Raw genomic sequence first — 23,939 nt, 5'->3', positions numbered from 1 at the left:
TTTTCACTACAGGGAATCCCAGAAGTAGCCCACCACCCTTTGGGTTTCGCCTCTCACCAGAAGAAATGAGGAGACAACGGCTTCACAGATTTGATGCGCAGTGAGGTGGCACAACATCTTGAGAAAACATGGTCCAGTTGTGTAATTATTACCCATTTGGTTCACTCCCCAAGCCCCTAATTAGTTTTAAACAAAAGCAGAGCACACCGCTATCATCCCAAATTGCTCACATCTGCCTTGGACAGCCGTCATACTGCCCCTGGGAGTCTAGATTCACAAGCCAAATTGACTTGTCTGGAAACCCGGACTGTCGAATGCAGCCTGCAGCTTTCTGCGAGTGGCCCTCGCTCGCAAACGGAATGTCCATGCCTCCAAGAGGGACCAGCTGCCCACTCCTTTCTCTCTCTGCCAGCACCAAGGTGCCTCTGCCTGGAAGATCAGTCCCTCCTCCTGCCTGTGGCCATTGTGACTTTCTAGGCACAGGAGGTGGCTACCTTAGCAGTATCTTCTTCTGGTCTCTGCTACACAGGTGCCTCGGCCCTTCAGGGCCCTACGTCTCGGTGTTTACAGTATACTTGCTTTGCTTTTCTAGCGCTCTGCCTTTCTACAAGGTTTCACTGAAAGCCAGAGAATTTAAATGGGGAAACCCCTACAGAGCTCCAGTAGCTGTCGAGTAGTACCAGCAATTTGGGTTCAGCAGTCTCTTCAGTGGCGATACACGGATCGAGTAACATGGCTTGTTAGAGTCCTCACCGAAGCAGTAGAGTCCAGCGAAGGCGTTCAGTGGCAAGAAATCCTCCTTGCAGGAAGTTTGGTTTCCTTCCCTCATCCAAGTGCCTCTTAAGTGGCCATTATTGCAGCTCACTTGTCCTGTCCAAGTGTCCAAAAGACACTCCTGGCTCCTGCAATGTTCCACAGATTGTCTGTCAGAGGATGTCATGCTATTTCCTTATGCTTGTATTTTGTGAATTAAAGAAGCAAGATATTGCTGACTTCTTGTTGCTGCTACATTTATTTTTAAACAGTGTTGGAAGCAGAATAGAATCTTCCTATTTTGACTTTTCTAGCATTTGTATAGTTTTCTGATAATGAAAGGAATATACATATAGAGAGAGAAAGACACACACACATATATATGCCTTGTATTTGCATAAAGCAAATATCTGGAAGGATATATCCCAGATGTTAACCAAGTTTATCTTTGGGAATGGAGTACAGGGGGTTTTGCTTTCTGTTTTTCACAAGTTTACACTGCAGGATTTTAAAAATATGTGTATGTGTGCATTATTTTTTCAATAAGGAGAACTGATACTAAATCAAGAAATCATGAAAACTGACTTAATAATAAGTCAATTATGTGTCCATTGATGAAATTCACAATAGAAATACAAAGAATTACAAATACAATTTTAAACACCGGTATTCCCACCACTTAGAGGCACCGAGGGTTATCTTGTTGGGGCTATTGCCTTCTCAATTTTTCTTTGTATATATTTGATGAATTTCAAGCATCCTGACTACGTAATTTTGTGTCCGTTCCTAATCTGCATTTACCTGGGAGAAGCTTTGACACTTGCACATAAATGAGCTAGAAAACCACTTGAGTCCAGGGAGCACTTTGACCTGGTCCTCTGGCACTATAATGATGCCTGAGCACCTTGGGTTAATTTATAATTGATGTCAAGCTACAGCCTGTTTATCATATGAATTGTACCTGTGAGTCTGGTAGCTTTAAACATGTTCTAATTGAAATGTACAAGCTAAATGTCATTCTTCCCTCCTAAACTCTCTCAATTTGGCTCCCATTACCAATTAAAAGTCACTGCTCACATGCCATCTTTTCATAGCTCATGCTAGTTCTGTCATCATACTTGTATCTTGCCCTTATTATTATTTGTGTACAATGAAATAAAGACATGCCTTCTACTCTGGGAGCATGGATTGGGAATGGCCCAGGGACAAGACCTGTGTCTTGTTTATCCTTCTGTACTCTCTCCTGCTCCTCCCACTGCCATCCAAAGGGTGACCCTGGCTTGTGGTAGGAGCTCATTAAATGTTAGTTTCCAACCACAGTGTTTTCTCAATTGCATTAGAAGTCCAATCACTGTAAATGAGAGTATTTTTAATATATATGTAGCTATTGATGCCAGTAATAGTACCTTCTTGCTCTGTGTGACTTGTCAGATATAGAGACATAGGAATTGAATTTTGGGTGATAATACTATTAATATAAATGCACTCCTTTATTAATGGAGCAGAACATAACTAAACTTCTAGAGATACAAGAAAGGTCATTTTAGTTATAAATAGAAGCCAATTATTTTAGCACAACAGTGAAGATATTTTCTGGAAATTATTATAATTATTTTGTCCATTAATAGGCTTGCCTTTAACCAGTGCTTATTATTTTTCATGCCCATTTTTTTTCTCTACAATAAGGAATCTCCAGAGTTATGCCAGCAAACTTAAAGAGGGTTGAGAGAGAAAGACAAACAAAGCAAGCACAAGAGACTAATTTCTCTAATAGAGAAAAAGCATTTAGAGCTAATTTTTGTATTTGTTTCTTTGCTTAAAAAAATTTCCTGACTATTTGGCCTCTGGTTCCCACAGTTTGGTTGTGGTCAGTCAAGTCATGATAGCTTTTAATGCAGAATCATCCCTTGGTTCTCAAGATGAGGGAATAATTAAAATTGCTTCCTTTTAATGACTGTGAATAGGTTGCATGTGATTCCAAAGTTGGCCATAATTTTCCAAAGGCCGCCTCCATCGTTTTAAATTGCCTGATGGTAAAGCTCACACTGAATAGCAAAAAAACTGGTTTCTGTAGAATTGGAGGCAATCCACGTATTTGGCACTTGTGTTCTGCTGCCTGGGGAGTGAGGAAACCAAAGGGACCTCATCCCCCTCCTCCCCCCCCCCCCCCCCGCCACAGGTGGACTGCTAGTGGACCTGGCCTCCTTGTTGCCAGCCATAGTTTCCCTTGAAAGATTCAGTATTCAATAATGAACTATATTAAATTAGTCATAACAAACCTATCATTTCTTCAGTTCCCTTCCTAGATATTACTGCAGTCATTGCTCTTCTTTCTTCTTCCCTATTCTTTCATTTTAGAATCACAGACTCTCAGCTTAGGAGAACCACAAAGACTCTCAGTCCCTTATTCTGTCCAATACTTAGAATACCTCAGTTCTACATAGCTCTACGAGGTTAATCTTCCAAAATCCACTTCCATGCTGCACATCCTCTCAAATACCTTTTATTGGCCCTCTAGTGCCCAAGGTTAAAGATCAAGCTCCTTACAATCAGCCTTTCCATACTTACCCCTTACCTACTAAATCAGAATCTGCGTTTTAACACTGCTCAGGCAGTTTGTAGGAGCCAGAGTGCTTCTCAGATCTCAGTGAGCACAAATACATCTTAAGGTCAGCACTTATCCCCTAGGCTTGTAACAACCATCCAGTAGAATGGAAAGAAAACCAGCCCCCGGCTTTCAGATTTAGATGCCAAGGCTCAGAGAGGAGCACTGGTGGATCCGGGACCAGCAGCTAGTAACTGGGAGCTCCTCCTGCTGCACGGCTGAATGAAAAAGAGATGCAAAACCCAATCTAAGCCAGAAAAGGAGCAACTGAGGAAAACATCGTATCTACAGCAGCATACCACTTCCTCCTGCAAACAAGATAACAGGTACAAGTGCTTGTGAGCCCCAGCTGTGCATTCTAAAAAGGAAGCATTTGCCAGTGGCCTGGAGTACCAAGTGCGCAGGTTGTTATAGCGACATCTCGTTTATCACAAGGAACACAAGACATGGCTTATCCAATCTGCACACAGTGTCGCCATCTTAAGACCTACTCCTTTGGGACCAAAAGAACTTTGTACTCCTCATTGAAAACCTTCCTTACTTTTTCCAAACAAATTGATATAGCAGTTTCTTTACCAATTGAGAATTTCATCTTTAGCTAATAAAACTATAAACATTAAGTATATAATCCTCGAGAATGCAAGTGTATGATAAGGAGTGCCCTGGTGACCCACGGGAGAATGAAAATGGCTGAGTGGGCTGGTGCCACAGTGAGCAAGCCTGCAGCTAAGGGCCTCTGGGGAGTTCTTTCTCCAACTCTGAACAGTTCCCCTGGACAGCTGACCTTGAGCATCTAGGGGCTCCAGAGGCCTGGCTGATTTTTAGTTGGCCCTGGGGTGTGGGCTTTCTGAGCCCCCCCCCCCCACAATAGGTCTGGCTTGTGGGTCTCCATCTCCAACCCCAGAACATCTTAAGACAGTCTCCTTGCTGAGCTGGGCATGCTGAGGACTGGTGACATGGGGCTTTGCAGTGACAGCAGCAGGGCAGGGTACCAGAGTGACGTCTGTTTTAAACCCCCTTTCTCTAACCAAACCACAAATCAGGGAAGCTCCTGGAAGGCGATGGTGTAGTAAGAGCACAGTCTCTGGACAGGCAGATGAGGGATCAAGTTTAGCAGATGCTGTGAACTTGAGCAAGTCACTAATCCCTCTAAACCACCTTTTCCTCGTCTGTAAAATACGATAGTTGTGAGGTTCAAAGGGAGTGCTTGTGGCAGGGTGAAAGCAGTTCCTATCAGTTAGTGGGTGCTCAGAACATTCTACCTAAAGGCTGTCATTTCTCTGTTGGGTGAGAGATTGGCCTATACACCCTTGAAGCTCCTTCCAACGGCTAAACAGTAGCTCCGTGAAACAGAGATTGATTATCTGCTCTGCACCTATCCCCATCCTCAGCAATGTAGGGGGGCTATGAGAAATACTATCTAGTACCAAAACCTAACTTCAGGTTACTGTAGTTATAAAAGGCAATATCATATTTTTTGTCTCTTTATAGTTGACCTTCATTTAATCCTGAAATAGGTGGTCTTGAGCTCATTCACAGGATGGGAACCATGTGCCCGCTGTCCACACAACTCCGCTGTGGTCGAGGGCCCTGTGCCCCTGAAGCCTGTTTCATTTCCCCCTGCCCCTGCCCCCTCACTGTGTGCAGAACTGTGCTTCCCAGAGCTAGGGAAGCACATCCTCGCCGCAGGAAAAAGTGTCTCTGTCTGCATTCTGCCCACGCAATTACTTCTCCCCTTCTGCAGGTCACACTTGTACCAGGTAGCATTTCCTATTTTTTCCCACTGAGCCAGCAACAAGAAAATATTAAGGCCATAATAAGAGGTAGGTAAACTCACGACAGCTCGAAAGAAAATAAATATGCCAAATGAAACGCAGCTCTTTTCGGAGGTCATCACAAAAGTTTATATAAAATGAACCATATTATCATAAATGGTAATACAACAAAGATTTAAGTGCCAGTGACAGACCAGGCATCTTGCAAATGTAACATGTTGAAAGTCTTCAACTTTACAACCATTGGTTAGAGAAAGGGATGCAATTTATTGGATATTTCACATTTCCCCCATGAATCATTAAATATTTAAGCACCATAAAATTCAAGCATTTCACATGTATGTGGCAGTCAGCCTTGGTGGTTTAAAATGCATTATGCAGAGTTTCTGGCAGATAATAACAATGACAATTCCCGAGTACTGATTTTTAATGTCAATTGTTTTGTTCCCTGCAGAATTTCCTGATAATGTCCCTGCAGGAAATTGTCATTTTTTTGTGGCACAGTATCTTTGAGAGTTGAAATAAAACAGCATTCCCAAAGACATTAAGAATTGGCCAGGTGTAAATAATTCTATTCAGTAATATATATGCCTTCTGAGAAACATAATGTAATTCTGCCATGTTAAAAAAAAACAAAAAACCTCAGAAAATATTTTCATATTAAATAATGTATTTTAAATTATGGTCACATCTGCTATTTAAAATAGATTATTTAATATGAGAACTGAGAACTGCTATGAGCTTAACGTATAGCTAACTTAATTTTCAATGAAAGAGTAGGTGTTATGTCCCATTTTATAAATGAGGAAAATGAGGTTCAGGGTGTTTGTGTGACTGGGCCAGGAAAACACAGCTGGAAGGTGATCGAGCAGGATTCCAACCTGGTTTCACCTGACTCTAAAGTTCACATCATTCCACTATTCTTACAAGCATACCAAATAAAAGAAATAGTCATCAAATTTTTCTGCTGTGCTGATAAAAACACAAATCTAATATAATTTCCTAGAACACAGAATGATTTGCTTTCTTGTAATTTATGAAAGGCTCAGAATAAAATCTTTGATAAAATCTAATTTTAGTGGACCCTTCTGTTAATTTTGGTAAGCACAGATAACATGTATACAAACTTTGCCGAGTCAGTTTTGTTTTAGGAAGCTCTTAAGCTGTAATCGGTATTCCCTCTTAATTTAAGCCGTGTCACATTTCAGGGAAGTCGCCTCTCAACTACTACCCTCTTTCAAATCTTATCATTTCTGAATTCTCAATTTATGAAAAACTAAGAATCTATTTTATATGACGGTAAAAGCTTATTATTTGATTTTTAATTGTAATAGGAGATTGTGCATGTGCAGATATGTTGCCACATTCAAATATTTGGAAGAAATTATTTATACTTGTTACCATTTTGTTGATGAGGCCCCTATGCAGAGCTGAACATCTATTGGCTAATGACATTTAATGAACTGTTGTTGATAAAAAGAGTTAAGTGTCACTAGTGTGCTCAGCTCTACGCTAGGCACTAGACAGACAAAGATGAGTAAAGCATGGCCCCTGCCCTCGAGGGGCTTACGCTTTAGCGGAGGAATGAAGGCAGTGCACTGAAGCATGACAGGAGCAGAGGGGAAATGCGAGAGAGAGAACAGGCCCCTTACAGGTACTGGGGGCCAGGGCAGTCACAGTCCCCTTGAATTAAGTCTTTAGAGGTAAGTAGGTGTCTGCCAGGTAAACTCACCTGAGGGAAGACATCGCACCAGTAGAAAGAGCAGGTGCAAAGGCACAGAGTGGAAATGCACTGAGTGTTTGCAGAGCTGTGCATTTTGTGGAGGCAAGAAATACACCTGGGGGTGAGCCGAGGACAGTTCCTGCCTGCTGGGCCTTTCGTCCCAAGTGAAGTCATTTGAAAATTCCTAAAACATAACAAAATCATCGAGTCTGCACCTTAGGGCGATGAGGGTTAGGGTTTTGAAAGCCGAGGCACCAGTCGGGAGAGATCACTGCCAGAGTAAAGCGAAAGAGAAAGTCTGTGTCAAGACAGTTGCAGTAAGGCTGGAGAGGAGGTAGCCACCAGCAGGGACTGGCAACTCGAGTTTAGGCCTGGGGAGAGCGAGAGGAGAAAGAGCCACTTGCAGTTCGGAGGCCTTGGGGACTGATCCGGACGGATGAGAACCGGAAAGGAAACTTCCCAGCCCTCCACCAAGTGACCCACAACAATTCCCAATAAGCAGTCCAGGTGCCTTCCCGCCAACAAGGTTCTTGGGAAGAAGACCTTGAAAAGGATAATCACCAGGAGCAGAAGAGCTCTAAAACTTTGTTCATCTGGTTCACAAAGGAAGGCTATTTCACAGTGCATGGATACATCATGAGGTGAGGAAAATAATGCCTTCAATATCTTGGACTTCTACTGTAAGAAGTTATTCTTCCTTAGTTTACCCTTTAGACTACTTAAAATACTTTTTCAAAACCAGAAAGTAAAGTGTGTGTTGCGTTTAAGGAGGTCTCTTGCTGTGGTGATATTTTGAACAATGTCCTACTTAGGTTATCTCAGGCTTGCCGTGGAGTAAATTCTCCACCCAATTTAGCTTTTTTTTTTTTTTTGGTATTTATTTGAAAACTTACTGAGATAATATTATAATACCAAAGGTAGAGTGTTTAAAGTAATTTAGCAAGGAAGAGCTACTCTTACGTGCCATTTATCATTCTTCTTCCTGGTAATAACACTTTTGGAATCAGAGAGAAATGTAATTACAAATAAGGCTGGATTTGACTTAAATTTCATTTTAAAATGAAAGCCAGGTTAAATTAGCATGCCATAGCACAGTTAAAAAATCATTAAATGGGGCACGCGAATTAGGAAATATTCTGCTACATCGAGAAAATAATTCATTTAAAAACGTACATTTTTCTTTTTACCAAAAGTACTCTAAAATAAATTGCCATCCTGAGGGCAGCTGTAGCAAGATTCATTTGAAATGTTTCTGCGTATAATAGGTTCATTCCTAATCAATGTTTGACAAAGAAAGGTTTCTTATAAATAAACAAAAATTTAATTGAGTTTTTTCTTCTTTCAATTATTTTTAAGTGTGTTGAAACTAAGCACTAAATAAGTATCACTCTTCCATGAGAAATTTTCTTTAGTTTTCTGTAAAATGACATTTTAGGGGAATTTCCTAAAAATCTTTTCCAACAAGTCTTTTCATTTTTAGGATTAGATCACAATTCCTAGCAAAAGAGAAAATGTATCCTTTGCTATTCAGAAAACTACTCATTATAAATTACAAATCAAAAATTATATCTAAGCCATCTGAACTTTTGTGAACAATATTAATGCTAAATGTCAAACCCTCTGCCTTGGTACAATACTGACATAAAATACCAGAATTTTTTAAATTGGAAAAGCAGGATGCTCCCATAAAAATCATTAATAGTAACATAAATTTTAAAATGTGGAGTGTCTTTGTTTCATTTAAAGATAGTGCCATGTCTTCCTGGTGGGGTGACCCTGACTTAAATGAATCTTTTTCCCGAAGTTTAATTATGTCGGCCCTTAATTTTCTCCCAAGTGTATAATGATAGCTCTGGCACTTCCCCTTGCGAGAGGCCATTATGTGTCTAGAGAGAAAGTGTCCATTGCAAGCTGCGATGCAGCTTTGCAGGCTCTCCTGGGGAGGGGAGGGAGACGTTTTATCAGAACTGTGTCCCGCCTGAGTGAGCCCCATGTGGCTTCAGTGCCATTAGCACGCCACACCGAGGACACGCTGGGCCCGGCTGGAAAAAGCGTCTGTTTGGAAGTTCACAGAAATGGGGAGTCATTTTTTGTGAATCACGGCCTTAATATTCATTAATAGCTTTTAGGCTCTTAATCCCTTATTGAATATCTTTTTTCCATAATTGCTAGTTTTCAAAAGGGTTGCCAAAGTAGGCATTTCTATTCTCTAAAAAATGCAGCGGAGAACACAATGTTTTATGTTCATCTGTGATGTGCTTATGCTAATGTCGCATCTCTGGAATACAGCGACTTGCTCCTTCCTGGAATAGTGATTCATTCTGCTTTGAAATGAACTGCTAATGCTGGCAGAGTGAAAAAAAAAAATTTTTTTTTTAGCTCTTTGGTCACGGTTTTACAATTATTTAAAGTGCACGGAAAAAGAGATTACAGAGGAAATCATTTTGAAATGTTGAAAATCTCTGCTTTCTAGTTTCATTTATTGGCCTATTTATTTTTCCCTGTAAAAATCCATCCAGATGTACAGTGTATTATAGAGTAATTGACTTCAATTGTTTGAGATGTTATTAACCAATGAATGAAGTTTTCAGTAATGTCATTTGTAATCTGGCCTTTAGCATCTATTTGTCTTCCTGTGAATTAGCATGTGCTTTAAATAAAGCCGGCTCCTCCATCATCCTCAATAAAATAAGGATATCTGAGCTTCATCTGGATTGGTGGGTCCAGACAAACGCATACATGTAGCATTCGCTTAAGCTGTAGAGAACAGGGAAGGAGTTACAGTACCATGGTATAACCATGTTGGAATGGAAGGAGCCACCGGAACTGGAGCAGCACCAACGTGAGCACCATTAAATCTTCGCACAGCCTGATCCTGCCTGGAGGAAGCACCTCCTGACTGCATGTCAGTGGGCCGGGCGTTCTCTAGCTGTGCCTCAGACAGACTTGGCATCTGCTGATTTTCTGGCGCTGGGCCTGGCTTTCTTTTAAGGTGTCTGGTGATGGTGCGGAGGAGAACTGCAAGTCTGGTTTCACCGTTGTCAGCCAGAAGCTATACTCATTTGCAAAAAAGTGGCAAGTTCCTGGCCGGCCTTGGCATTCGAGGAATGGTGCGGCTCTGAAGTCTTCCAGGCAGCTGCCCGGGGACATGAGGGCCTGCCCTCCTCCTTGGTCCCCAGCTCCTGTGTGCTACCCAGACAAGAAAGGGGAATTAGGACTCGAACACACACAGACAACCCCAGGCCCCATCTATGACACGCCGAGGTCTGGGCCTGATTTTAACGCTTTTCATTAGATACCATCTACTGTGGAAAAGAGACGCAGGAGAGATGATGGGTGTGCAAACAAAACAGAAGCAATTCCCCTGATGGCAGAGTCGAATGCATCATCTCAGTTCCACCAATTGAGTGATTAAAGTGATCAAAAGAATTAATTGATGCTAAAAAAGGATGGCCCTGCCTCTCAAGAAGCATGGCTTGTGAGGCCGTCATGACCTCGTGTCCTCTTCTGTTTGTCTGTACCGAGTTCACAGAATTACTGCCCAGTCTAGACAAAAAGGGCTAAAGAAGGGCTTTACAAAATGGTGGCCGTGCCAGGACTGGCTGCAGAGGACTCACCATCAGGAATGAATACCCGATCCAGAGGCTCCTCCAGGCCGGCGGACACGGGGGTATGGACTGGTCCTGGCTGTGGACGGCCACTGCCTGAGCTGGGGCCTCGCACACGGCACAGCGGCTGATGTACGGGCGGATCTCCTCTTCCAAGAGCGGCATCATGGGGAGAGGGGCGGCGCTGGCCAGCCAATAGGATCTGTCATTTCTCCGGGCATAATGGCACACTTGGTGGATGTTGCAGTAGGCAAAGGGCAGCGTGCTAAACATGGGAAGGCAAGACCCTGCCAGACCTGGGAGGGAAAGAAGAGCAGACCTGGTGCACCAGCAGCCTGTCCTGGTATGTCCAGTGGACTCACAGCATCTCCCACACGTGAACTTCATGGCACATGTTCTGGTATATGGAGGCCCTGGCTAAGTCCTGCTGCTGTGATGGTGAGACCTGGCCACTATGACCTCCTCCCCAGTCCTGTGGACCAGCCCACATGGACTCAGCTGTGAGCCCAGAAACGTGCTCAGAGTTGGACACATCTCTGTCCATGTGAAGCCCATGACCTCGTGGGGAAATGGGGCACAAACAGACAAATGAAAGGAAATGCAACAAGCCCCATATATGGCCAACGTATGAGGTGCCAGGACTTAAGGGAAGGCTACTGGAAGAACCTGAACCATGAAGAGCTTTTAGCTGGGTTTGGAGATGGCAGTGGTGAATCTTAAAGCAGAAGGTACAGTGGTAGAGAGGACCAGAGAGAAGGAGCCTAAGCTCAAAGAACTCAAAGTTCAGTGTGTGTGTGTGTGTGTGTGTGTGTGTGTCTGTCTGTCTGTCTGTCTGTCTGTCTGTCTGTCTGTCTCAGAAGTGTCTGGAGGTTAATCAGGCCAGGGGATGCCGGCTTTGTCAGCCATGTTAAGGAATTTGGATTTTATTCCTGCCAAGCTGTAAGATGTACACTCTGGCTAGACCAGGACAGGGGATGTGAGATTGGTGGTTCAGATACCAGGCAGGAAACAGGCTAATGGCAGAAGGAAGAGGAGGAGAGAAGCAAACAGACTCAAGATATTTAATGCTATTTCTTGCTTTCCCCCAGCTCAAAGGACCTAGGCTGCTGGGTAGGGAAGACCATGGCTGACCCCTGGGGAGAAGTGGGGTCAGAGCCCAAGGAAGCAGGACTGGGCTCACCTCACCCAGCTCCCACTCCTGTTGGAATAGCCCCGCTGTGCCCACCACCCCAACCACCAGTATCTCAGAAAGAGATACCAGCACCAAGGCACTGAAACCCTGGGCTTAAGTGCCTATGGCTTCTAAATCTACTATTCAGAAGTGACAAGTGGTACCAAGAGCTGATCCTCAAAATAACGTTCTGCAATTTGAAAGCAAGTGTGGAGTAAGGCAGGGAACTGATGCTGGCAAGTGCCACACCAGTTTCCCGTGAGTGTGCTGTCCGTGTACCATGTGACATATAAATATAAGAACTGGCCAAGGCTTGATTAGATCACCTACCTTTGGAAATCAAAACTGCATTTTTAAATCAAGGGTTACATTTAGCTTACTGAGGAAAAATCGTTTTAAGAAATTAATAATAATTGAATCATAGGGCTGTAGGTTTAGTAGAATTAGTTGAGAGCATCATATTATTTTAGTATGGTAGTTTTCACACACATGTGCACACACACAAATCCCATATATGATTAGTGATCATTTAACATGTGATGGGTCCATAAAATTAACCCAAAAGATTTACTCTAAAAGCAGTGGGCACGGGCCGTCGTGAGGTATACACATACCGAGGTCCTGATTGTGAGCTTTCTCTTGACCTTCCAGGTATAACAGGCTATACCCAGTCCAGAGCCTGGGTAAGCCCAAGGGGCAGGTGGGTTCTTGATCTGTCTGGCTGTGGAGAACCAGGAGGAAGCCACTCAGGTAGCCAGAGCCTAACCCTTGGGGCCCAGGATCCCCCTCGGAACCAGGAGGGCCTGGGGAATAAAGGAAACGGTGGAGGCAGTTCAGTGCGTCAGCTTAACAAACGTTCCTGAGACGTCAGTTCCATAGCACCCTAGGCACATGGGGAACGAGAAAGCCGAGCCCAGGCCTCTCCCCAGCCACGGTGGACACAGACACAACCCCTTCAAAGGACTCGTTCCAGGCAAGTTCTAGGGCCGGGGGAAACTTGAGCGTAAAAACAAGACCGAGGAAAATCCCTGCCCTTCCTTTTGGAGCTCACATTCTACATGAGGAAGAGAACTGCCAAACAATAAGCACAATGAAAAAGCTAACTATGGAGTACATTGGAAACGCTAAGTGCTGGGACGAAAAGAACTGAAGAGGATGACAGGGCACCCACACGTGTTCTCCAGGCCCTGGCACGCTGGACCGGAGCCGCTCTTCTGAGAAGGTGGTTCTCAAAGTCCCCTCCCAGACCTCTCTCATGGCTTAGACATACTGTCAGTTCCATTCTAGGAAGGCCAAGGGCTTGGGGACCACAAGCTCCTCTTTTTTAGGGGAAGGAGGGAGGGAGGAGGAAGGAGTTCTAGAATCCTTGTTGGCAGATGAGAAATGAACAGATGTACGGGATGCAGGCAGGGACCATCTTCTTTGGCACCTCTAAGGGGCTGATTTATTGAAGAAGGCCAATGATAATGTTTAATTGCCAAGAGCAAAAAGTGAAGTTAGACTTTGAAATTAGCTCATTTCTGGAACATTTGCAGGCTCTCCCTAGTGATACCAAAAGCTGGAGGTTACAAAGTGATAGCTTGTGGACTGAATCAGGCCTGCTCAAGTGTTTCATTCGCCCAATCTGGATTTTACAAGTCGAGATTTTGGACTTGAAAAGCAGAGCATATTGGGCCAGCGTCCTTCCATGACAACCATTGCCCAGAGCTGAGTTGCAGCTGCTCCCCTGAAGCCCTTAGACTGCAGGCTCCATTTTGCCACAGGCCCCACCCAGCCCTCTTCTCTCATAGTCATTATTAACCTTGAGTTGGAGTTTATGCCCCTTACCTGGTACTCTCTCAGGACGACCTTCAGCAGAGCCCCTCAAAGACGATCCCATAGCAAATTTCTGGCTGACAGACCCCTAATTAACCTAGAAAGTGACCCGCTGACATGGCTGAGCCCTCATGAACACGAAGTGGTCTGGGGAAATACTGACATGGAAAGAGGGAATTGCCTGGTTTTTAGGGTGGCTTAGCATCAATTAGAAGAGGAGGGCTGCATCTTCTTCCTGTCCCTGTGTCCTCCTGTCTCCCTAATATCAGGTGAGTTGGCATCTAAGGCAAATGCTTTTAATAAGATCCAGTTTGGTAATCTACTTAGGAAAGCCAGGATCTCATGTAGAGTTTTGGGGTCTGTAGCATTGGAGTAAAGAGAAGAAATGGAAGGTCTTTACCTGGTGCTCCAGGGCAGCCAGCTTCTCCCACGTCCCCTTTGTGTCCAGGAGGCCCAGGAGACCCAGGGATGCCATCGTCACCTCTCCTGCCATCCAGCCCGGGCTCTCCCTTGCACCCTGCACAAAAGTTCATGACAGTGGCAGTGAAAATGATGGTGACACCTGCTGGTACTTACTGCATGGATTCTATGTACCAGCACTGGCACTCGCACATTAGCTCATGTAGTGCCTGCAGCTATGTGAGCTTGGGATTATACACTCTCCACCTGGCTGTTGGGGTAACTGAGGCTCTGAGAGGGCACTTGTTTAAGTCAATGAGCTAGGTAAGGGGCAGAGCTAGGGTTTGAAGGCTGCCCAGGGAGATGTAGACAGAGAGGTTTTCACATTTTCTTTTATTTTTTGGTGTATTTGACTCTTTTTTTTTTTATGTTGAATGTGCATGGCTTTTATAATTAAACACTAATGTTAGAAATAATGATTTTTTAAAAACCTGGATGGAAGAATGCAAAATTTAATAGGAATCAGATGGGCGTCAACTAAATTGGCAGCAAGATAAAAAGCAGCAATTTAAAAAATAGCCTCTGATTGTTTCCAATGTGCTCAGCACCCACTGACCCGCTGACGTGGGTGATCCCATTTGGTCTTCACAGCAGCCATACGACCAGGGGCCAGTTCTAGCAATGGTGAGGCTCAGAGAGGCCATGGAGAGGGTACCAGGCCCAGAGATTGCTCAGCACCACCAGGTCCTGATTCTGGACAACCTGGAGGGCAGCGGCGGCTGCAGGAGAGGGCCTCAGTGTGCTCCCAGGGGCAGAGGGGCACTTAGCAGCAGCCACGCTGACATTGGAGGGTAGAGCAGTTTGATATAGTTATGAATTCCAAAAATAGATATTGCATTATGTTTGTAATCTTGTCTATTACTGGGCATGGTTGAGTTATGATTAGGGCTTTGATTGGGCCACATCATTAGGGTATTGTGTCCCCACCATGGGGACTCAGAGATAAAAGGCATGGCAAAGGACAGAGTTGGAGCTTTTGATGTGGGGGTTCTTAATGCTGGAGTTTTGATGTTGGAGTTTGATGCTGAAGCTGAAGCCCCAGGAAGAGATGAACGCCGAACCCAGAGAGAAGCAAGACCCTGGAAGGGAGGAACCCAGGAAGCCTGAACCCTCGCAGACGTCGGCAGCCATCTTGCTCCAACACGTGGAAACAGACCTTGGTGAGGGAAGTAACTTATGCTTTATGACCTGGTATCTGTAAGCTCCTACCCCAAATAAATATCCTTTATGAAAACCAACCCATTTCTGGTCATTTGCATCAGCACCCCTTCAGCTGACTAATGCAGAGGGGTTCTTTCCACATTTGGTTACTTTGACTCAAGATGACCTCGTTAGCCACAACCTCCCTTGGGTCAGGGTGGCAGGCACAGTCACTGCCTTTGAGGGACTTAACTGCCATTAGCCCAATCCCGAGTCTCCATCCCTCCTCAGGTTTCCCGTTTCCAATTTGTTCGTATTCTCTCCCTCTCTCAAGCATTCATTCAAGGGGGCTTGCTCATGTGCTTTCAGGCGTGCCTGCTGACGTTGCCCTCCTGTGACGGCGTGCAGGTGACGAAGGCTTCGGAAGTCCAGCGTGGAGGACACCAATCCACCGCAGGCATTCCCCCGGCGGCCTCCAGCAGCCTCCCCTCTACGCCTGGTAACGTGGGAGGAAAGGGTTCCCGTCCGTCAAATTAATGTGTTACTAAAGCACCCTGGCCCAAATCCTGTGTCTCAGTGCACATCCCTGCCGTGGAAAGGGTGCCTGGTTTCAAGGGTTTGATGTGCTTCTTGCCAAGTTAGCAGAAACTAAAGATTCATACTCAGGTGCTGGGTGGTGATCAGCTGCCCTCTCTGTGCTGTTTCGGTGAGGCCCCCCTGGTGCCTCAGTTGCTGTGAATTCCCACTCGGCCCAGTAGCTGACTGGCCTGGAGCAGCCTGGCAAGTCTCCAAGCCACCGGAGGAACATCTCCAGGAAATGCCACACTTAACCATCACAATACACAGACACTGTTGCTTCTGCGAACAGAAGCTCAAAGAAGCTCTGGAATAGTGGTCCTCAAACTTGGCTATAAACCAGTGGCTGCCTTAAGACATCAGGGGTGGGGCCTGGGACGTTGCATTTCTAGCAAGTTCCCAGTAGATGCTGATGCTGCTGGTCCCAGGACCACATTTGAGAACCACTGTTCTCGATCATAATGTAAATTTTAAGTCTTTCTGGTAATGAATTTGGTGATATTTTGAAAACCCTACATTTCTGCCAATCCTTTAAATAAGAAATCCTGCTCAGGGAATTTATCTTACTGAAATAACAACAATTGAAAACACACGTACCACTTACTCTGCATCAAGCAGTGTTCAAATCCTCACGCTCCTGCCTTTTGTCAAATGAGGAAACTGAGGCACAGAGAGGTTGGTTGTCGAGTTCCGGAGCCTTTGTTTTTAATCATTTAAACTGCATTTCCTCCTCACAATCTGGATGCTCCTACGTGCTTATCTAGAGGATTACTCATTACTGGTTTCTTATCATAATGAAAAAGGGGAAGCATTAAATCAGCGAGATTCCTTCCAGCACGGAGCTGGGCCAGCAGCATCAGATCACCTGGGAGCTTGTTAAAAATGCAGACTCTGCGAGCCCTCTGCACACCCCACAGCTCAGAAACTCCGGAGCGGGGCCCACAGTGCAGGTCTCCACCAGCCCTCCAGGCGGCGCTGAGGCTCCGTAAAGCTTGGGAACCACCTCCCCAAGTGCTCCCTGCCGGCGCCCCACCACACCCCCCAGCTAAGCAACCCCGTCACCAACTCCCACCGGTGCCTTTTGTTCACACCCAGCACCCCTGTTCGGCCTTGGTCACTGCCTGTACTCCCCGCTAGCCTATTGCTCCAGAGGGAAGGGCCTTGTTGGATTGACTTCTTTCTAGCAGAGCAGCTGGCACCCAAGCAATCAATAAATAATTTGTGAGTGTAGTGGTTAAATAAATTATGGCACAATCATCTAATGCAATACTCTGCAGCCTTGACAGATAATATTGTAGGAAAATATGTAATGACACAGAAGTAGCAGCATGTTACGAAGAGCAGTCTGCAAAGGAGAGAGAAGAGAGTGATCCCTTTTTAAAAATATGGGCAAAAAAAAGATCCGAAAGAGCCACAGGCCACTGTACTTTTTACGAAGCGGTTGGTTTCTTTGTTTAACCTTTTCTTAAACCTTTGGACCTTATTTTCTCATTTACTAAATGACTCCTCCCTAGACTGATCTCCTGTCACACCTCTCCCCACATAAAGAGTTCTCAGCCTGGCGGAATTTTGCTCCTCAGGGTAAAATGCTTGGCGGCATTGTTGGTTGTCAGCCAGAGGCAGAGCTACTAGCATCCAGTGGTAGAGGCCAGGGACAATGCCCTGCACCCCACAGTGCAAGGATAGCACCCCAACAAAGAACCACCCGGCCCCCCAACGCCGATAGTGCTGAGGCTGAGAAAGCCTGCCCTTCCCAGTGGACCACAGCTGGCAGGTTAGGCAATTGTTCACCAAACACTCAATAAGCACCTTGCAGGAGCCAGGCCCGGGCAGGGCCTCCACCAGGGAAGGGGAAGTCCTGCCCGCGAGCGCCTTACGGCGTCTAGAGCAGGGGTTGGCCCATCACAGCCCCGCTGCCAGCCTTTGTACCTAAAGGTTTATCAGAATGCGCCGAGCTCATTCACTGACGTATTATGACAGCTGCTTTCCCGCAGCAACCACACAGCCAAGCAGTTGCCATCGAGACCATCAGTCCCATAAAGCCTAAAATATCTACCATCTGGATCTTCACCGAAACGGTTGCTGACCCCTATTCTGGAGAGATGTACACAAATCAAACAGGCAAGGACAAATACCTCGTGGTGTAACTGAGACGACGACTGTAAATAGAAGAAGCTGCAGGAGCACGGAGAAGGGCACGCAAGCTGGGCTTGGAGTGTAACAGGTAGAGCCTCCAGAGACGGTGGCCTGTAAGTCGAGACACGAAGCTGCGCCCCAAGGGAAGGGTGTCTGTGCAGAGGGAATGGCATGTGCCAAGGCAGAGGGGAGAGAGGCAGCCCGGGGCCTTCAGGGCTTCAGGGGCGGGGCGTGGGGCGGGAGGAGCAGCTTTTGAATTTCAAGACATTGTAACAAGATCACTGTTGAACAGGGAAGAGGTAAAATATAGGCTTTGTTCCCTTGAGTGGAAGGCAGGAAAACTGTCAGGCTGATGGCATTTCCCAAGAGACAGGAAGGAAGGCTCTTGTTATCCCGAGTTGTATGCCAGCACGAGTACATGGACTAGTTCTCCATATGGAACTTGTTGTAAGGTAAAAAACTAAACCTAAAATGCCACCCCCTATGTTTCATGGATCACCTCCCCCAAGAGAGTCAAGTGCTGACGTGAAGATAAACGCAACCCTAACAGGATGTGGTCCTCCACCAGGCGGTAACAGTTCCAAGCACAATGGAAACCGCCTTTGTGTTCATTGCAGGAACCTGCACTTTTGAGGCCTACCCTGGAAGAGAAAGTGTTGATCAGAGAAGAGAGATCTGAGCAGAAAAGCGTTAGGCCTTCTGTGGTGGAGCAGTCTTAGCAGACAAAACTTATATTTAGTGAGTCCGTGACCTGCTCAGACTGGGCAGTTTGGTTTTCTCTGTGTAGCTCTCTGCTGCAGCAGTTGGTTGCAAAATCAACTTAGCAGTGAAAAGAGAAGATTTTGAAGACACCAACAAAGCAATCTTAAGTGGAAGTGGTTCTTCAGTGTCAGCTGTTCCTGTACAACCAACCTCGGGAGAGGAAGACACAGCCCCTCACACACCGTGGAAAGAACTGTCTTTAAAAAACCCAGACGCTATGGCCAGTCAAGGCTCAGACACTTTAGACCTTAGGATAGACTGGTCACTTTGAGCAACTGGACAGTGTAACCAGCTGTGATGGCTAGGCTATTGTGTCAACTAGGCCAGGTAATTGTGCCCAGTTGTTTGGTCACATAAACACTGGGCTGATTGTATTCAAGGGCATTTATGGACTTCAGTCACCACTGGCTTTACTGAATAGATAGCTGATTACATCTACATCAATCAGGGAGATTGCCATCAGCAATGAGTGATGCTTTATCCAATCAGTGGAATGCCTTAAAAAGGGAAGTGATTTCAGCATTAAAAGGGGAAGAGTCCAGATTGTCTTTGGACAGCCACCATCTCCCAGAAACTCACTGAGGACCTTCACTGGACTTGCATCGGAGCCCTGGTTGCAGCCTGCCTGTGGAACCTGGACTTGTGCATCCCCACGGTCACGTGAGAGACTCTGATAAAACCTCTTACCATCGACAGATAGCTCTTGTTGATTCTGTTTCCCTAGAGAACCCTGATTAACACACCAGCACAGCCAGGGGTGCCAGTGGGAACAGGCAGCGAGGGGACCAAGGAAAGCACTACGGACAAGGACGGGTCCTTACTACAGGAGCCTGAGGCCCCCTCAGGGAAGAGGGGCCCAAAGGCAAGCAAAGCCTTGTACACAGGGGGACAGAAAGACGCTCCAGAGAAGCTGGGCCATGGGGCGACGCAGCCCAGGCTGTGTGAACACGAGATGCCAGGTCGATATCTCATGACTGGACTGTGCACTTTTTTTTCACATAATAATCACATCCTGGGAAGCGGACTTGGCCCAGTGGATAGGTCGTCTGCCTACTACATGGGAGGTCCGCGGTTCAAACCCCGGGCCTCCTTGACCCGTGTGGAGCTGGCCCATGCGCAGTGCTGATGCGCGCAAGGAGTGCCCTGCCACGCAGGGGTGTCCCCCGCGTAGGGGAGCCCCATGTGCAAGGAGTGCGCCCCATAAGGAGAGCCGCCCAGAGCAAAAGAAAGTGCAGCCTGCCCAGGAATGGCACCACACACATGGAGAGCTGACACAACAAGATGATGCAACAAAAAGAAACACAGATTCCTGGTGCTGCTGATAAGGATAGAAATGGTCACAGAAGAACACACAGTGAATGGACACAGAGAGCAGACAACGGGGGGGGGGGCTAGAAATAAATAAAAAATAAATATTTTTAAAAATAATCATCATCATCATATCCTGTGTGTGAAGGTGGCCTCAGGGGCTCCTCACTGTCAGCAAGCAGGGCCGGAGACACCAGTGAGAAGAGGACACGGTGAAAGGAAGCCTGAGCAGCCCTGCTTCAGCCACTTGGAGCTGGGTGAGCCAAGGCCACCTGAAGTCAGGAGGAAGTAGAGGTGACAGGTGGTCACAACTGGGGCCGCCAAGTCAGCTGCCCCCTCAGAAGCTCACAATCTACAGGGAGGGAATCTTGCATGTACCTAAGCAAATATAATATTATGTCAAAGTGTGTAGAATTTGCCCTTCATTTTTTTCTTCTTAATGGCTTTCTTTGATTATTTTCCAAAGCCATCCCAATGGGTGACTTCAATACCTATCTGGCCTCAATCTTGGTGTTTGGGGTGAGGCAGTGGGTCTCCATCTTCGCTGCATAAAGTCACCCAGGGAGCTTTAGAAAATACTGATTCTCGGACTCCATCCCCCTCCCCATTCCATGGTCTGGGGTGAAGCCCCGACATGGGTATTTTTCACAAACCAGCCTCCCAGGCGACTTGAACATGCAGCGAGGATTGAGTCACGAGGGAAGATAGTACTCAATGGAATCTTCCAAGAACAGCATTCATAGAACCAGGGCTTCTCGAAATGGAGTCTGCAGATGAAGGCCCTGGAGACCTTGTGAAAATGCAGATTCTGGTTCGGAAGGTCCAGGGTGGGGTGTGAGGTGCTGCTGCTCGGCGGACACACGCTGAATAGCAGGGACACCGCGGACTCTGGGCTCCCGGGCCATCAGGCGCCCTGCCCCGCCTGTGCTCCCGCCGGCTCCCTGCTGGACGCTGCTGGGCCCTGCAAGCCCAATCTTTCCATGGTGTAAGGCCTGAAACAGGCTTAGTAGTAAGTGCTGCCTTGACATCTGCCCCCACTGCTGCCACAGGTCAGGTCCCCTAACCAGACAGCCCGCCTTCTCCCAGGGACCGGTACGCTACCTGCTTGAACCTGAGTAACAGGCTCAGTTCCCTGCCGACCTGTGCAGCTCTTCACGCAAACCCATCACATCCTCACGTGGGGATTAGGGAGCACCTTGCCCCTTGTTCCTACAAACCTGCCTCCCGCAGGCCCTGCCAGTTCACTGCGCCCAGAGGCTCCTCCCGCGTGACCCTGCGTGGCGTGCCGTGTCCTCCTCCCCTGGGGCCGTGGGTTTGTGTGATCAATAGACTGCGGGCCATCTCACCCTCTGGGGGTCCAGGGTCAGGTGGCGTGTGTTCAGCCACCCCCATAGCCCTGGGTCTGCAGAAGAGGCGGAAATAAAACACTCTTCCTAAGGGCTCTGCTCAGATGTCACCTGCTGGGGACACAGCAGTCCTTCAGGTCTCCACACTCAACCTCTTCCTGTCCCTTTCTCTAATGTTCTTTGTTCACAACTCTTTTAAAACAAGAATCATAATCTACCATTTTATTAGAGTGGCCACTAGACCATGAGACCCTTGGGGGAGAAAGAAACGCACCCTATTCATCTCTGTATCACCCACAACACAGAGATTGGGGATCTGGATGGAATTAACAGAACCTGACTACAGCTTCTCAGAAGTTATTTTTTTAAAGATGGGGTGACCAGCCCTTCATATGCAAATACGTATATCATGAGGCAGCCTGGTTCTAAATGAGGACAACAGACCCACTACACCAACTGACTGAAAACTTTTTTCCATTCAATGATTGCCAAAGAAAAGAGAAAATAAACATCTCCTAACCCCATTCCCAGCGCTCATGAGTTGTTAAAGGAAGTCGCTGCAATCGACACCCAATTAACGTCATGCACAAACACAGATGCGATGCAGCAAATACAAACAACAACAAAAACCCTTTAATTGGAGGAAGACTCCAGAGCAGTTTTGGACACAACCCAAGCACCACTCAGACCCCAGAATATGGAGACAGTTCTTGGGTTCTCCCTGCTTGGGTTCGGGGAAACCTGAGAAAAGCAGGTGGTGCAAAATTCAGTTCTACTTCCAGTTTCTTTGGCCCTGACCTGAGCCGAAAAGAGCCAAAGTCACAGCTGGGCAGTGGGGGAAGCAGGAGAGGGTCGGCCTCGTGCCTCCGTGGATGATTCGCACATCGAGGGCTGTGGCACTGCCAATCGGCCAGAAGGGGTGAGTAACCTCTGGATCACAGACCCCATCCCCCTGATCTCCCCGTAATTACCCAATGTGGTGGGGAGCATGTAAAAAGGAAATAAACCACCTGGGTGGCGCTTGTAAAAGAACAGTTTGGTTTAAATACTTAAATAGGGATCCTGCTACTCCGACAAAGACTGAGCAATTCTCGGATCAATTAAATGGGCAATGGGGTCACTGCCAAAAGTTAGAAAGACCCTGCTCCTTTTCCTACCCCTCCTTCAGGGATACGTCTCTTTGTCCCTTCTTGTGGGCTGTTTCAGCTGCACAGAGCCCAACTCAACATTCTTATCTCAAGATCAATTCAACAGCCACTCATGACTATTTGCAGAGCAGCTACTTTGTCATGCTAAGAGGTCAAAGCCCACACTCAAAAACTGGCCAAGTATAAAAGATTTCAGTAGGAGTTCAGCATAAAAATAGAAGGGGTAAATTGGTCTGATTAAACCTTTGGACAAATGTAAAAAAATGAACAAGGTGAGGGAAATTTTCATCGCTTCATCCTCACTAGCATTTTAGGATACATTCCAAAAATTACAGAGTGAAACACTGAGATTTTTGTTTTAGCAATGTATGGTGCGAATGATAAACAATCAGAGTAAGATTCGTACCTGGTCCTGGGGGGCCTTTCACTCCAGGGAGTCCCGTGGCTCCTTCGGGTCCTCTCGGGCCTGGCACCCCAGGAAGCCCAGGGATTTGGGGGCAGGAATCCACATCTGCAGGTGGCCCTGGTTCACCTGAAATTGCAATCACCACTTGTGCTTTGGGTGCTTAGGAATAAACACCTTCTGCCTTTTCAAGTTCAAGATAGACTTTTGACATTTACGCTGAACTTTCAGAAGTGTTTGAGATTGGCTGAGGCAGCAACAATTTGGAGGCTTTCACCAGACTTCCAAAGTTTGGACCACTTTTTTACTGGGGTACCCGCCACAGGTGACATTGGGCGGGGGACTGGTGGGTTCCGAAAGTGCGGCTTGAAGTCTGCACTCTACGGTGCAGTCAGGGGGTTTCCAAAGTGTCAGTTACTCAAATAGATAGAATTCCGGTTTGCTGGAGGCTCTACGGCAGTGATCTCAACCTTGAGTGTATGCTGGAATCATCCAGGGAGTTGTAATAATGTACTGATGCCCCGGGCCCCAACTCAGAGATTCTGGAGTCATTGATATTAGATATGGCCTGGGCAGTGGGCTCACCCTTGGCTGTCCATACAGTCAGCTGGAGATGACCGAACCCCATCCAGACTTCTTAAACAGGAACCCGGGGGCGGGGGCGGGGCGCGAGGGTAGATTGGCATTTTCTTAAAAAACCCTCGGGGGATTCAAATGTCAGCCGGAATTGAGAAGCCCTGCAGTGAGGCTGTACTTCCCAAACTCTAGCACATCAGAATTGTCTGGCTGCCTTTTTAGAACACAGGTTGCTGGGTTGGGTCCACTCCCAGCATTTCTGGGGTGAGGCCCCAACGTTGGCAATCCTAGCAAGAGTTTTTTCCTAAAGCTTCATTCAGTCACCCTGCAAACATTCTATAAACATGACCAACAGAGCCATAATAATAAAGGCTAAAACTTACCGAATGCTTTATCATGTATCAGGCTTTACTATCAAATCCCCGAACAAGCCGGGGTGCATGTGCCATTGTTAGTATGTTACAGATGAAGAAATTGAGGTTCAGGTGGCTAGACGTTGGGACCGTAAAGACCAAGTTTTTACATCCTACTTAAGGAGCCCATGCGAAATGGCTTTGAATTCTATAAGCTGTTTTTGGAATTTAACCCCTTGTAAAATATGGTCTGAAACCATAAGAAACACAGGGCCAGATGTA

General features: G+C 46.4%; 2 protein-coding genes across 4 annotated transcripts in view; one reads left to right on the top strand and one right to left on the bottom strand.

Annotated features, from left to right (window-relative positions):
- The window catches only part of RHBDD1 (rhomboid domain containing 1), a 164,275-nt gene extending 163,283 nt beyond the window's left edge, over positions 1 to 992 (top strand). Inside the window, exon 7 of the mRNA XM_004453879.5 lies at positions 13 to 992. Within this exon, the coding sequence (XP_004453936.1) occupies positions 13 to 104 (92 nt within the window). The 3' untranslated portion in view covers positions 105 to 992. The remainder of the gene's footprint in view (positions 1 to 12) is intronic.
- Positions 993 to 5,238: 4,246 nt separating this feature from the next.
- COL4A4 (collagen type IV alpha 4 chain) overlaps positions 5,239 to 23,939 on the bottom strand; it is a 156,963-nt gene continuing 138,262 nt past the window's right edge. For all 3 annotated transcript variants that reach the window (XM_058300015.2, XM_058300013.2, XM_058300014.1), the window contains exons 43-47: positions 22,732 to 22,857; positions 13,851 to 13,967; positions 12,250 to 12,438; positions 10,474 to 10,760; positions 5,239 to 10,045 (exon numbers count right to left, since the gene is read on the bottom strand). In XM_058300015.2, coding sequence (XP_058155998.1) covers positions 9,782 to 10,045; positions 10,474 to 10,760; positions 12,250 to 12,438; positions 13,851 to 13,967; positions 22,732 to 22,857 — 983 coding nt within the window. In that variant the 3' untranslated portion in view covers positions 5,239 to 9,781. The remainder of the gene's footprint in view (positions 10,046 to 10,473; positions 10,761 to 12,249; positions 12,439 to 13,850; positions 13,968 to 22,731; positions 22,858 to 23,939) is intronic.

The sequence above is a fragment of the Dasypus novemcinctus genome, chromosome 7 (assembly GCF_030445035.2).
Source record: "Dasypus novemcinctus isolate mDasNov1 chromosome 7, mDasNov1.1.hap2, whole genome shotgun sequence".
Taxonomy (NCBI): domain Eukaryota; kingdom Metazoa; phylum Chordata; class Mammalia; order Cingulata; family Dasypodidae; genus Dasypus; species Dasypus novemcinctus.
This window is presented reverse-complemented; position numbering and strand designations above follow the sequence as displayed.